General features: G+C 39.3%; 1 protein-coding gene across 4 annotated transcripts in view; it reads right to left on the bottom strand.

Annotated features, from left to right (window-relative positions):
- The window catches only part of LOC123683318 (ankyrin repeat and fibronectin type-III domain-containing protein 1), a 124,335-nt gene that overhangs the window by 4,052 nt on the left and 104,419 nt on the right, over positions 1-15,864 (bottom strand). For all 4 annotated transcript variants that reach the window (XM_045622273.1, XM_045622277.1, XM_045622275.1 and 1 more), the window contains 11 exons: positions 14,188-14,266; positions 4,035-4,138; positions 2,561-2,728; positions 2,277-2,483; positions 2,002-2,218; positions 1,766-1,936; positions 1,325-1,568; positions 1,097-1,243; positions 763-995; positions 439-705; positions 44-340 (listed from right to left, as the gene is read on the bottom strand). In XM_045622273.1, the coding sequence (XP_045478229.1) occupies positions 44-340; positions 439-705; positions 763-995; positions 1,097-1,243; positions 1,325-1,568; positions 1,766-1,936; positions 2,002-2,218; positions 2,277-2,483; positions 2,561-2,728; positions 4,035-4,138; positions 14,188-14,266 (2,134 nt within the window). The remainder of the gene's footprint in view (positions 1-43; positions 341-438; positions 706-762; positions 996-1,096; positions 1,244-1,324; positions 1,569-1,765; positions 1,937-2,001; positions 2,219-2,276; positions 2,484-2,560; positions 2,729-4,034; positions 4,139-14,187; positions 14,267-15,864) is intronic.

A 15,864-nucleotide genomic window follows, 5' to 3' on the forward strand; every position in this document is an offset into this window, starting at 1 on the left:
GTTGTATGTGAAAAATCGACTATACCAATGCTAGGAGTATTACCTCATTGAGATGCCGTTGGAGTTTTTGTCCCTCGCAAATGTAATGACATCCATGAGCCATCTGACAGCTTTCCACATATTGCCAAGTCTCTTCTGGAAATCTTGTAGTTGCTCTAGTTTTTCTTTCGCCAAGGCCACTTCGCTCTTGGAAAACGCTCCTCTATGAAGATGGTTGGCAGTAGCAGAGTCTAGTTCGAGGAAACAACTCAGCTTGGAGTATTTCTTGACTATCTGGTGTTGGTAGGTGTTAAGGTGAATCATCTCGAACACCTGTATCGGCAAACTCAGCAGATCACCTCTGCAATTAAAAGAACAAGCTTAGAGGTGAGGCGGAAATGTGCTTAGGCGAAGATTTTGGGTTTATTCGATGCAAAGAATACAAAAGCCTCAGCTTACCTTTGCAATAGTATTTCTCTCTGTCCAGGAACGGAACAAGATAATTCTGCCGAAGGACACACTAAGATAAAGCTGACATCTTCTGTGAGATCGATAACTTCAAGATCGTAAAGTCTGTGCGTCATAGAATCATCCGGAGATATGTCCATGTAGTTGAATAGCCTCTTTGCGGCACTCGTGATCAGGTCCAAGAAGTTCTTTTGTTGCTCCGAGCTGTTGTCCACTATATCGGGTAGATGTTGTCGCTTCAGATAATCCCATTCCTCCCTGCGGTAAAACTTGTGTAAAGACGAGAAAGTTAGGATGATTGAAGGTTGTACTTACGCAGACACATGGGGGTTTTCCCTTACTCTACAGTGGGGTAACATGTTTGGGGACTTGCTAGGAACTACGACTTGGATGAGATCAACGGAACTCTGCATCTTTAGGAAGGCAAGGTACAGGCCTCTGTTCAGTTTCAGACTGGAGACTTGGTGGTAATTGATCTGCTCCTGTATGGATCCCATCAGTATCTCCGAAATGCTATGAACGTCACCTATGACTGGTTTCTTGAACACCTGCGGAATTGGTGGTGATATTTATGATTGTTCAAAGGTTCTATCGTCTAATTATGCTACAATTATTTGTATTTGTCTTAGAGGATTTTCCTGAAGCTTACCTTGTTCATTGGAAGCCATCTGGAGTTGAGAACAGAAACACTCTTTGGATTTTTTATATAATTGACTGTACTAAGGACAACTGTGTCCTGGCAATCACGCAAAGGTTTGTAGAATAATTGACCTAAGTCTTGAAGACAGAGAGATGACTGCAACAGAAGAAAATAATTTAGAAAAATCCATTCAAATTTGAAATATACAGGAAACTTATAATTTTCAAGGTTCAATACCTGCATTTGAAGAGCGGCAGTCAGAAGTTTGATTCTGAAGTGCACAGCAGACGATGTATGCTTCTCCATGTCTGCTTTCAGCGACTTAATATCGTCCCAACTATAGGAAACTTTCATAAGCCAGTGCATGTCCATATTCATACAATTAGGAAACGTTTCATCTATTTCTATCACAGGCAAAAAATCTTCATTGGTCACTAATACCTTGTCTTCGTGGTATAATATGCAGGCTAGGTATATACCCCTGCAATAAAAGCAGATTCATAGGTAAGGAAAATAACATCAGCAATTTTGAATATTGAAATAATCTACCGCAAAAAGTTTCGTAGGTAGATGTAAAAAAGTCCTACTAGCGTCATCTATGTGTATAAACCAGACAATTACTGCAGATATCTAAAATCTATCTAATGACTCTTAATAACACTAAGGAATGTCATTTACCTTCGCAAATTTTTTTGAAACTTGCTAGCGGCCGTAAACAGTTGCTTTATCGTTGTCTTTTTTCTTTGCATACGTCTTTGGGGGTTCGGCGTCTCCAGCATCTCTGTCCCAGGCCTTACCCTCCTCACCTCCTCCAAGAGACACTCTAACTGCTCTAGTCTGCCTTCGAACCTGCGCAGAAAGTATTGTCGTAATGAAAATTTTGTTAGAAGCATTTGCGAGGAGATTCTACCAACCTGGACTTCTTCATGTTGACTTCCCTCCAACAGGAAGGGATGACTGAGTTGGGTATGGATGTAATAAAGGCCCCGAAGCCCTTCAAGTTGCCGCAAGAGGCCCTGAAGAAGTACTTCCTACCCTGCGTTAAGTCTATGCTGCAATTCGGCTTGGACAGGTCCAAAATCTCAGTCTCTCCGGTTATTATCGAGAAGTCCGGCCGTGTAGACCATTGTACTGGAAGAAGAAGAAAAAAATCAGTGGACGAACGAGACCACAAAGCTGTCATTCTCACCTTTATACTTGGTCGTTATGGGGGAATCTGTGGACTTGGGTTCGTAGAGCCGGACGGCCACCGAAGTGCTGGACGTGATGTCGACGGCGACCAGGGACGGCGCGTCCGGGGGTCTGGCCTGGTTAAAACCTAGCACTAGACGTTTTAGCTGCTTCGCTTTCCTTCCCCAGGCGATGGCCTGTTTCTCCGTATCTCCTCCGGCGCAACCTGGAAAATAAACGGGGGGCGTCAGATCGGTAGGAACGGGCGGCCGCTCTTGGATGATAAGCGACCAAGAGACTTACCGGCCATGGCGGACGTTTGGTAGGCGCTGCCGATGATGCTAGAGAAAGAGGCGCGCGTGTTGAGTTGGGCGCAGGGCTCGTCCAGAAGACCTCCCAGCTCCTGCAGCCTCAGCTCGGCCTCGCCGAGAAGCTGTTTCAGGTGGGACCCAAGCTTGTCCGGACTCGAAACTACAAAAGACTCACCGTCATTTTCCGAACACACAGATTGGTTTGGAGTTCTGCCGCAGGGCGGAGCTACAGTTATATTTTGGTTGCACCAGTAGCAGCTAACGCTACGTTCACACGAGTCTTGCGTCGGTTTGCGCGGTTCGGTTAAGGAGCAACTTTCGGTGTCGAGTTTGTCGAAGAGACGTTCGATTATCTTGCATTGGAACTGCGTTTTGGTTTCTTGGAGGATGTGGTTTTCGAGGGACATGCATGCTGCGCCTTCGAGCGCGATTTTACACAGCAGATATTCGCGCAATTGTTGACACATGTGGGTCTCAGCGGGATTACCGAGTAGAGTTTCCGTTTTGCACTCACGAACGCAAAGTTGGCTTTCTTCGATAGTTTTACAGCGTCCGGTACTGTCCGTTTCACGTTCTGAATACTTTATTTTTTTCTTGAATAAATTCACTGGTGTCTTCAAACTTTTTTCCGCAACGCCTTTCTTCAGATATTTGGTCAGTTCGCGAAATAGGTCTTCGGTCCAGTGTTGCTTGGAATTGGACTCTACGTTCTGGAGAAGACTAGCCTTTTCAGACGACTGCCGTCCATTTTTTTGCAATTTCGGTTTTCGTCTCGTCAGGCAAAACATCAGCCACAATAGGAGCTTGGTGGACACAAACATTACCACGCGAAACTTTGAATAGGATTGTCAAACTGAAGACTAGGTTCTCGAAAACACCACTTTCCAACTGATGTTGTTTTAATTGACCCTTTTGGTTTATTGCGTTGCGAAAGTGTCAGCGAAACATTAACATCGAATTAAAAGTGTCGACGGTAATCAGACAGGTTAAAATGAGTGGAGGATTCTTAAAAATGTGCATTGAGTTATGCGAATGTATCGCTTGTCGGAAAAACTTAAAAACAACTAATGACAGTGACGAATAAAAGACGATTAGGTTAGGTTACCAACGGGAATTACCGAATACGATTGGATGGCCACTTTTCAAATTGATTGTTCATATGTTTCTGTTTACGTTTTGGGTATGCCGAGATGCGAATTGAAAAACAAGCCTGAATATTTGATTCCAAAGTGGGAAATTTTAATGTTTACGTTTCAAATAACGCATTTTGAATTTTTGCCAATTGAACATCAAACAATAGTAGAAATATGAAAAATAATCGATCAAAGATATAAATAGTATAACAATTTGTCAATACCAATGCAGATATATAAAGAGATAAAATTTTATTTTTGTATGAAATGAAAATTCGAACAATAATTCAACAAATTATTTCGTGTAATGTTTATAGTGTTTTTTTTACTCACATCTGTTTCCTTCTTTGGCTCCAGCACAAACTAGCATTTTCACCAGCGGACGATTGTTGCTCAAAACCGCAACGTCTAGAGGCGTGAGACCATCACAGTTTACGCTGAAATAAACATAAGTCAATTATTATAATTGGACAATTATCGAATTTCTTTATGTTGATCATCCGCTAATGACTATTTAAATTACGGCATTGAAATAACTTTATGTTATAATTACTGGAGCTTGAGATATGCTCGGAGATATGTAGGCACCTACTACGTCAGAAACAAAACTAATTATTATTAAGTTAGTGGGGAAAATGTTAAGAATTAAAACTTAGTTAGCTATGAATATTTGGTTTAAATAGCTCGAGATAATGATCGATTAATTTTTAAGACAAGGAATCGAATTTTGGAGAATTCATATTTGCAGAAATTGCCTTCAAATAAATGGGAAAATTCCTTAGAATATTAATAAGAGGAACGGAAATCGCCTTGTAACTGATGCATTTGTTTTGATGCCAACATTCGTCACTCCTTGTCTGACGAGACACTATAGCAGTAGCGTAACATAATTTGATTCATTTCGAAATTCTCAATTCATGCTCAAAAATAGTTTACAATGTGATTTATTCATAAAAATTCTTTCGTGTTTTAAAATAGTCAATGTTTTTCTCAGTTTAATGATTTAGCTATTGTGAAGTTATGAAAAAAGGATTCCTGATAAAGCATTCAACAATCAAATAAGGATTTTCCACACCTATGGCTCGCACACACAATCGACTAGCTCGATTGTGATTGGTGACACTAAACTTCCATCTCTCTTGTATTCGGGATCGAGCACAAATGTTTACTTTGCGTTCCTTCTATCTTTATTTCAAACGTGTAAATCTTCGATTGTACTGAATGCAATTTTTTTATCGCAAGGTTCTAGCTGAATTAGTTTTGAAGTTATGAGGTCATCAATATTACCCCTTGAATCAAATATTGAAATATCATCTGGTAGCCTAATGGGCAAAGCATCGCGCCTGTCTTGAGCAGGTTTTTTGTTTCTTATCTTCCAATAGGTAACTTTTCGCTCTGTGTGGAAAACTGACTCTTTGCGACTGAAAATGCTTGCGGTAAAAGGGTTGAAAGCGCCCGCTTGTAGAAAAAACCCTTTTTTTCATTGCAAAATTTTTGGATTTGAAATATTTTTGCGTTTTTTTTAATTCGATGACTCTTTTCTCACAACCATTTTGGATATTCTACGAGATACAGAAATTAAAATAGAATGAAGCAAGTGTAACAACTCCATCCGAATATCAACGAAATAGAGTGAAAAAATGCAACCTTGCTTGCACTCTTCATTAACGAAAGCAATAAGGCAAAAACGCAACTCATCACTTTTGAGCCGCCGGAAGTCGACCGAACGGAGGGTAAGGGGGGGCGAGGGGGGTGTACTTAATGGGAGGTTGAGAGGGGGAAAAAAGCGCACGTGGATATCGGCACTTAGTCGAATTGCGGACGGGCCAATTATGAAAATTATTGGGTCCGGCAGCACGATATTCCTAGGGTGGGGGTTGGGCGTGTGTTAGACAGGGGGGGATCGCGCCCCCCAAAAACCCCCCCTCCTCAGGAATCGATCCCGGTTTTTCCACATTCGCAATAATTAAAGAGGATAAATCAGGACCGTTGCCGACTGCGAAAGACGTCCGACCGCCCGCCAGCACCCTGAGCGGGCGGTTTTCCGCCCACTCCGTTTTCCACGCGCCGCCGAACCGGAAACGGGAAGAGGCGAATGGCTGCGTTGTTGTCGATTGTTTAAGGCGGCTGGAAACAGATGTTTTGCGCCAGGGGGAACGTAAGAGAGTGGGCGTTGGGGCGTAAACGGCGGGCGTTTTTGGTCCGGGGCGCTTTTTAGAAGATGAGATGGTCGTTGGCGGGTTTCTGTTGTGATGTGTGGCGTACGCGATATGTTGTTGTGGTCTGAGCGAAGTCGTTTGATCTGATGAAACATCTGTTTTCTTTTCGGAAGTCGGAAAAAATTGGTTCTCTACATGGAACATTTAATCTTCGAAACTATAGATCACAGACCCCTCAAATAAATACGTTTTTCGTAGATTGAGAGTTAATATGCAACATACTAGAATTTCAGATCAGTATCTTGCTCCATCGATGAGGTAGAGTATGGTGAAAATGAATGAAAATTTTTAAAAAATTTCCATCTACATAACATATCTTGTGTAATGATGAACTGATAGCATTTTCGTAATCTTAAGTGATCTGCAGTTGTCTTCTTCAGAAATTAAAGGTCTAATGTTCCCTTTCTTCGTCTATTTGGGGAGCTAAAGGTGCAACCCCACGTCGACTTCCACTCGTGTTCTCACACGTGTTCTCCCACTACCTTTAGATTAGTCGATGATATATTAACTCAGAGTAATAAACATAGATAGGGAGAACATATGTCATTTTCAGTAAACAAATTTTGTCCCCAACATGAACTATCAAATTTGACATGAAGCGCGCGGATATGAAAACATATCAAAGATACGATATTTCACTCAATTCGCGAGTTTCTCCACAAAGAACGCATTTCTTATGTCCCATAGTGAATCAACGTTTCATATTAACTCAAAATATATTGGAATAAATTTTTAAATATATCAGAAATTCAGAAAACAAACTTCAAGCGCTCCAAACGACGTGAAACAACCGATCACACTAGGAGAGCAATAGTTGCCAAACATTGGATTTCAGCAGGTAGATACAGAAAATAATAAATATTCTGCTTATTATAAATTCGACAATTAGGGAAAATATCGGATTCAAAATATTAAAATTTGCATATTTAATCGGGAATCACCCAAATAAATATATTTCATTCCATAAAATATACATTCATAACGATATAGTTAAATTGTGGATTTGAAAACATATCACAATCCGACAACGTAATCTAACCATTTTGGGGACATGTAAAAATTGCGTATACTCCCTCTATCTATGTTTATTACTCTATGGATTTTAACTACATATCTTTTTCGTTAGTAGTCAGTGGCGACACCTTTTTACAAAAACAGGGGTGGCCAAAAAGGGGCCGGATTTTTTTTCGGGGGCCAAAGCAAAGCGAAATTATAGTTCTGTTGATCTTTGAGCCTTAGTATGTCAAATTTTAGAGGGGGCAGCAGAATTTCAAGGGGGGCCGGGTCTAAAGTGGACCCCCTAGCGTCGCCACTGTTAGTAGTTTAGTTAGTTAGTAGTTTAACGCACTCGCGGACAATAAACACGAAAAAAAGTGAAAAAACTCGTGGGGAGTAAACCAAAGCCCTTCTTGTAACGGCCGCCGCTGGTTTTGAGCGCCGAACACCTCAAACTCGCATTCTGCTTCAGTGGCGGCCTTACGGAAGCGGCGGAAAGGGACGCGGACGCGTGGATCCGGCACGGGCGTACCCGGAGAAGAGAGGCACCCGAGAGATTAGAGAGGCTGCAAGCAGGAAACAACAGTCAGACAACGGGGGACCCCGTTCCTTCGTTTCCGATCGACGTTGGCGCTGGATTAATTAATCCCGATACGGAGTCGCCCACGGCGCGGCGCCACAGGCGTCCGCAAGTCCGACGACGACTCGCGCGGCCACGTGGCTAGGCGTCGGGACGCTTCCCGGAAGCGGGGATGATCGAGGAGTCAATCACGGATTTTCTCGGAATTATCTTCATTTTTGTTATTTCTTCTATTTGAAGAAAACAGAACATCGATGAACAGTACCCAATAAAAATATAATCGAAAAAAGTAGATATGTTTTCCGATCATAGACAATTGTTTGGAGGTGAAGAGTTGGGATGAGTCTTGATACTCGAGGCTGTCAATTCTCCTTGAGGCAAGATACGGACCTGAAACTTCAATATGTTGTAGATCACATCTCGATCTTCAAAAAACTTTTTGTTTGAGGGGGCTATGAACAATATTTCGGGAGATATTACGGTTTTTAGGGGGAAATTCAATTTTTACGGTTTTTTTCCAAATTTCGAGTTCAAAATTCTCATAAACTGTGAGCTCTACGAAGAATCGGTAAGCGATGTTAGAATGAGCCATCCCCAATGAGCCGAATTCCGTACTTACCCGAAAATTTTTCGTTCGAAAAATTTCACGAAAATTTTCAATACCCGACCCTTAAAAAAAACGAAAAATTAAAAGTTCCTACATGGGGAGTTTATAGCATTCTTTCGATTGATACGATGACGTAGATCGCAAAAAAGGCTAGAGTTAACCGATTAGTCCATTATTTCAGAATTTATAGGCTGAAAACTGAAATTTTCCAATAAAAATTCAATAATATTCTCGAGGCTGTCAATTCTCCTATAGGCAAGATACGGACCTGAAACTTCAATATGTTGAAGATCACATCTGGATCTTCAAAAAACGTTTTGTTTGAGGGAGCTATGACCAATATTTCGGGAGATATTACGGTTTTTAGGGGGAAATTCAATTTTTACGGTTTTTTTCCAAATTTCGAGTTCAAAATTCTCATAAACTGTGAGCTCTACGAAGAATCGGTAAGCGATGTTAGAATGAGCCATCCCCAATGAGCCGAATTCCGTACTTACCCGAAAATTTTTCGTTCGAAAAATTTCACGAAAATTTTCAATACCCGACCCTTAAAAAAAAACGAAAAATTAAAAGTTCCTACATGGGGAGTTTATAGCATTCTTTCGATTGATACGATGACGTAGATCGCAAAAAAGGCTAGAGTTAACCGATTAGTCCATTATTTCAGAATTTATAGGCTGTAAACTGAAATTTTCCAAGAAAAATTCAATAATATTCTCGAGGCTGTCAATTCTCCTATAGGCAAGATACGGACCTGAAACTTCAATATGTTGTAGATCACATCTCGATCTTCAAAAAACATTTTGTTTGAGGGGGCTATGACCAATATTTCGGGAGATATTACGGTTTTTAGGGGGAAATTCAATTTTTACGGTTTTTTTCCAAATTTCGAGTTCAAAATTCTCATAAACTGTGAGCTCTACGAAGAATCGGTAAGCGATGTTAGAATGAGCCATCCCCAATGAGCCGAATTCCGTACTCATCCGAAAATTTTTTGAGCGAAAAATTTCACGAAAATTTTCAATACCCGACCCTTAAAAAAAAACGAAAAATTAAAAGTTCCTACATGGGGAGTTTATAGCATTCTTTCGATTGATACGATGACGTAGATCGCAAAAAAGGCTAGAGTTAACCGATTAGTCCATTATTTCAGAATTTATGGGCTGAAAACTGAAATTTTCCAAGAAAAATTCAATAATATTCTCGAGGCTGTCAATTCTCCTATAGGCAAGATACGGACCTGAAACTTCAATATGTTGTAGATCACATCTGGATCTTCAAAAAACATTTTGTTTGAGGGGGCTATGACCAATATTTCGGGAGATATTACGTTTTTTAGGGGGAAATTCAATTTTTACGGTTTTTTTCCAAATTTCGAGTTCAAAATTCTCATAAACTGTGAGCTCTACGAAGAATCGGTAAGCGATGTTAGAATGAGCCATCCCCAATGAGCCGAATTCCGTACTTACCCGAAAACTTTTCGTTCGAAAAATTTCACGAAAATTTTCAATACCCGACCCTTAAAAAAAAACGAAAAATTAAAAGTTCCTACATGGGGAGTTTATAGCATTCTTTCGATTGATACGATGACGTAGATCGCAAAAAAGGCTAGAGTTAACCGATTAGTCCATTATTTCAGAATTTATAGGCTGTAAACTGAAATTTTCCAAGAAAAATTCAATAATATTCTCGAGGCTGTCAATTCTCCTATAGGCAAGATACGGACCTGAAACTTCAATATGTTGTAGATCACATCTCGATCTTCAAAAAACATTTTGTTTGAGGGGGCTATGACCAATATTTCGGGAGATATTACGGTTTTTAGGGGGAAATTCAATTTTTACGGTTTTTTTCCAAATTTCGAGTTCAAAATTCTCATAAACTGTGAGCTCTACGAAGAATCGGTAAGCGATGTTAGAATGAGCCATCCCCAATGAGCCGAATTCCGTACTCATCCGAAAATTTTTTGAGCGAAAAATTTCACGAAAATTTTGAATACCCGACCCTTAAAAAAAAACGAAAAATTAAAAGTTCCTACATGGGGAGTTTATAGCATTCTTTCGATTGATACGATGACGTAGATCGCAAAAAAGGCTAGAGTTAACCGATTAGTCCATTATTTCAGAATTTATGGGCTGAAAACTGAAATTTTCCAAGAAAAATTCAATAATATTCTCGAGGCTGTCAATTCTCCTATAGGCAAGATACGGACCTGAAACTTCAATATGTTGTAGATCACATCTCGATCTTCAAAAAACATTTTGTTTGAGGGGGCTATGACCGATATTTCGGGAGATATTACGGTTTTTAGGGGGAAATTCAATTTTTACGGTTTTTTTCCAAATTTCGAGTTCAAAATTCCCATAAACTGTGAGCTCTACGAAGAATCGGTAAGCGATATTAGAATGAGCCATCCCCAATGAGCCGAATTCCGTACTCATCCGAAAATTTTTTGAGCGAAAAATTTCACGAAAATTTTCAATACCCGACCCTTAAAAAAAAACGAAAAATTAAAAGTTCCTACATGGGGAGTTTATAGCATTCTTTCGATTGATACGATGACGTAGATCGCGAAAAAGCCTGCAGTTGACCCATTAGTCCATTATTTCAGGATTTATAGGCTGTAAACTGAAATTTTCCAAGAAAAATTCAATAATATTCTCGAGGCTGTCAATTCTCCTATAGGCAAGATACGGACCTGAAACTTCAATATGTTGTAGATCACATCTCGATCTTCAAAAAACATTTTGTTTGAGGGGGCTATGACCAATATTTCGGGAGATATTACGGTTTTTAGGGGGAAATTCAATTTTTACGGTTTTTTTCCAAATTTCGAGTTCAAAATTCTCATAAACTGTGAGCTCTACGAAGAATCGGTAAGCGATGTTAGAATGAGCCATCCCCAATGAGCCGAATTCCGTACTCATCCGAAAATTTTTTGAGCGAAAAATTTCACGAAAATTTTCAATACCCGACCCTTAAAAAAAAACGAAAAATTAAAAGTTCCTACATGGGGAGTTTATAGCATTCTTTCGATTGATACGATGACGTAGATCGCAAAAAAGGCTAGAGTTAACCGATTAGTCCATTATTTCAGAATTTATGGGCTGAAAACTGAAATTTTCCAAGAAAAATTCAATAATATTCTCGAGGCTGTCAATTCTCCTATAGGCAAGATACGGACCTGAAACTTCAATATGTTGTAGATCACATCTGGATCTTCAAAAAACATTTTGTTTGAGGGAGCTATGACCAATATTTCGGGAGATATTACGGTTTTTAGGGGGAAATTCAATTTTTACGGTTTTTTTTCCAAATTTCGAGTTCAAAATTCTCATAAACTGTGAGCTCTACGAAGAATCGGTAAGCGATGTTAGAATGAGCCATCCCCAATGAGCCGAATTCCGTACTTACCCGAACATTTTTCGTTCGAAAAATTTCACGAAAATTTTCAATACCTGACCCTTAAAAAAAAAAGAAAAATTAAAAGTTCCTACATGGGGAGTTTATAGCATTCTTTCGATTGATACGATGACGTAGATCGCAAAAAAGGCTAGAGTTAACCGATTAGTCCATTATTTCAGAATTTATAGGCTGAAAACTGAAATTTTCCAATAAGAATTCAATAATATTCTCGAGGCTGTCAATTCTCCTATAGGCAAGATACGGACCTGAAACTTCAATATGTTGTAGATCACATCTCGATTTTCAAAAAACGTTTTGTTTGAGGGAGCTATGACCAATATTTCGGGAGATATTACGGTTTTTAGGGGGAAATTCAATTTTCACGGTTTTTTTCCAAATTTCCAGTTCAAAATTCTCATAAACTGTGAGCTCTACGAAGAATCGGTAAGCGATGTTAGAATAAAGCCATCCCCAATGAGCCGAATTCCGTACTCACCCGAAAATTTTTCGTGCAAATTACTTCGCTTTCCAAATTTTTCCCTGCAAATTATTTCTCTCAATTTACAACAAAAATAACTCTAATGCTACGCAAATTCGCGATATATTTCAGCAGATGAACCCGAAGAGGAAGGTCTCTTCGTGTTTCCCATAACGATCTATCCAAAAAAGTCAAAGGTTAGCGCGGCCGAAATAAAAAACATTAATCCGGCGCGAAGGACCAACGGTTTACCCAGGCAACGAATGACGAACGAACGTCGGGTGTTGTTTTCCCTACCGCAAAAACCACCTTCCCAATTTTTTCACTTCGTCATCGTGGGATGAGTCCCGACCTTTCCCCTAAACACAGAACTCCAATTAACTTTTTCCTGGATTTTACGTACTGACCCCGTATCCCACGTCCCGAGTTGGGAAGCGCTCTCATAACTCATGCAAATGCGGTAGGACGGCGGGCCCGGAGCGTGGCGCCATCTATCGACACGGGGCGGATTTATTAGTCATTAGGATGGTGGGATTTTCGGGTCGACCTTGAATAGTTGGCAAAATGAAGGGGATTATTTAATAAGGTCTACGCATAGAGTAATAAAAAGAGATAGAGGGAGTATTCGCAATTTTTACAGGTCCCCAACATGGTTAGGTTACGTTGTCGGATTGTGATATATTTTCAAATCCACAATTTTACTATATCGTTATGAATGTATATCATATTGAATGAAATATATTTATTTGAGTGATTCCCGATTAAATATGCAAATTTGAATATTTGGAATCAGATATTTTCCTAATTGTCGATTTTATAATTAGCAGAATATTCATTATTTTCTGTATCTACCTGCTGAAATCCAAGGTTTGGCAACTTTTGCTCTCCTAGTGTCATCGGTTGTTCCACGTCGTTTGGCGCGCTTGAAGTTTGTTTTCTGAATTTCGGATATATTTAGGTATTTATTTCAATATATTTTGAGTTAATATGAAACGTTGATTCACTATGGGACATAAGAAGTGCGTACTTTGTGGAGAAACTCGCGAATTGAGTGAAATATCGTATCACTGATGTGTTTTCATTTCCGCGCGCTTCTTGTCAAATTTAATAGTTCATGTTGGGGACAAAATTTGCTTACTGAAAATGACATATGCTCCCTCTATCTACGTTTTACTCTGATGATCTACGTTTTTTCGAGGTTATCTGACATTGTGCATGTCTATATATAACGTTAGGGAGGTAGGTCGAGAATTTTGAATATATAGAAAAATCAATAGGACTTTTTGCGTCAATATGTGACAGACCTCGGGATCTGTCCCCCAGTGGTAACTGACTTTTTGCAGACAAAAAAAAATCTCCAGAGAAAGAAATTTGGTTCTAATGAGGAAGTGATTGCCGAGGTTGAAGACTATTTCGAAAGCAAAGACAAATATTTCTACAGAAAAGGTGTTGAAAAATCAGAGGGGCGTTGGAGTCAATGTATCACTCTTATAGGTGAATATAACGACGAATAAAGTTGAATATTCAAGAAAAATTTTGGTTTTACTAGTTAGGCGCGGAATTTATTGAATGAACTATTGTATTTCGAATTTATTTCTCTATACCATCATTAGCTTCTAAATAACATGACTTCATCTCATACTTGAACCTCCATAACACTCCTTTTTTTTTTTCAAATTTCATTACGTATCTCCCGCCAATATACTAATTCTAACCTCACTAACGCTCACTATACAGCCAAATATCCACGAAACGAGCGGGGAGATCAACACGAATATGTTTACAGTCCCCTCTCGAACTTCCCCAAATTTCCTCATTAATCTCGACGTAAAACCTCCGAGCACTCCAAATTAATCCCCAGAATCGCCAACATCAACATCGTAATGAATCCTCCTCCAAGGAGACGCTCCCGAGGACGTCTCCCAGCCTGGAGCGTCAATTTTTCGGTCGGGATCATTTACAGCCCTCCCATTACGTGTGGGGGTGGATAATTCACTCTGATGAACGCCAGAAGACGTAATGAAAAGACCGAAACGTCCGTGAGGGCGAAGATAGTTGTTTCGGTTATTTTTGTTACCTCGGTATAGATTATATGTTGGCGAGACTGGAATTTATTGCAATTCGGTCGAGTCTGCGTTTGATCTGACGTTTGAGACGTCAATAAAGTTAGGTTAAGCGGTTTTGAGGTTGGGTTTACTCACCTATTGACGTCCACGTCCGTGGAGTCCAATATAGTCCTGGCTTTTTCTAGGTGGCCATGTTCTACGGCGGCGAACAAGGCTGAAAAAAAAAGAAAATTCAATCTTGGATCAAATTTCCAGAAGGAAACTTATTCAAATTTTTAGTTCTCATCTTATGGAGAAATTTCTGAGGAGACTATAAAGACTAGATTCATAATTTTAATTGAAAGTTGTTTGCTGTGCACCATCAGAATTTATCAAGTTAAATGTCCGATCTATGCATTTTAAAGGATGAAAATCGAGAGAGTTCATCATTGGCGTGCATATAAGTAATGATCCCTTTTTTCAGAAAAAATGTTACGTCACTGAGATATTTGAATAATATTTGCATTTTATGCATTTTTTCGTATGGGGCGCCGTTTTTATGAAAGAAAATAAAACGTCTTAACGCCAATTTTTCAATAAGTTATCTATTATTAGATTGTTCTCGATAATGTATCAAGATGTTTTATTTTTTTTTATAGAAACTGCGCCTCATACCACAAAAAGGCATGGGAGATTTTTGTCACAAATTGAAACGAGCAGTTCAAAAATGATTTTAGTTGGAAATATCTCAGTGGCGTACCATTTTTTTTTTCAAAAAATTGGAAGTAATTAATAACTTTCATTATTTATTCATGCTGAATCACTCTGTAGCGAAAATTGAAGCATTCTCCATTCGAAGTTTAGTTCAACAAATACCCAAAACTAAACCGCTCCAAACCCCTAAAAGATCCAATTCCAATAATACTTCTCCTTGAAAATCCTGAAGGCCTTTCCGCTGGAACAGCGCCATCTATGCCCATTCAGGAGTAGATTGCATTTTAAGCCGTGCCGATTTCTCGAGAACAGACCGCCTCACGGCCGTTTAAAGAAGCCAGGCATTGTTCGGCAGGGGCAACTTAATCAGAAAGTTTCCTTCCGCTTTTCTTTTCTTGCGTTTTCATCCAGAAAATTCGTGGTATGAAAGCGCCAAATAGTTTCTGTCGGGTCGGTATGGAATTTCGGTCTATTTCAATATTCACGTCGTAGAGTTCCAGGTTATATTTCCGAACCGGAAGTGAAGCGGAATAATAAAAATTCTGAGGAAATAAGGCACTGAAATGAACCTCCATTATTCAAAACCTCTCGCTTATCACCCTAGAAAGCTGCGAATATAGAACAGAACGGTCACCTATTCAGATAATGACCTCATTCGACGCTGTTTGGCGAAGAAAATGGAAAACTTAATTTTCTCAATAATTTATTGAATAAATGTGGACAACTTTTTTGCATAGTTTTATGGGTGGGTACACACCTCAGGGTAATAAACATAGATAGAGGGAGCATATGTCATTTTCAGTAAGCAAATTTTGTCCCCAACATGAACTATCAACTTTGACAAGAAGCGCGCCGAAATTAAAACATATCAATGATACGATATTTCACTCCATTCACAAGTTTTTCCACAAAGAACGCACTCCTTATGTCCCATAGTGAATAAACGTTTCATATCAACTCAAAATATATTGAAATAAATACCTAAATATATCAGAAATTCAGAAAACAAAATTCAAGCACGCCAAACGACATGAAACAACTGATGACACTAGGGAGCAAAAGTTGCTAAACCTTATATTTCATCAGGTAGATACAGAAAATAATAATTATTCTGCAAAT

This window comes from Harmonia axyridis, chromosome 6 (assembly GCF_914767665.1).
Source record: "Harmonia axyridis chromosome 6, icHarAxyr1.1, whole genome shotgun sequence".
Taxonomy (NCBI): Eukaryota; Metazoa; Arthropoda; class Insecta; order Coleoptera; family Coccinellidae; genus Harmonia; species Harmonia axyridis.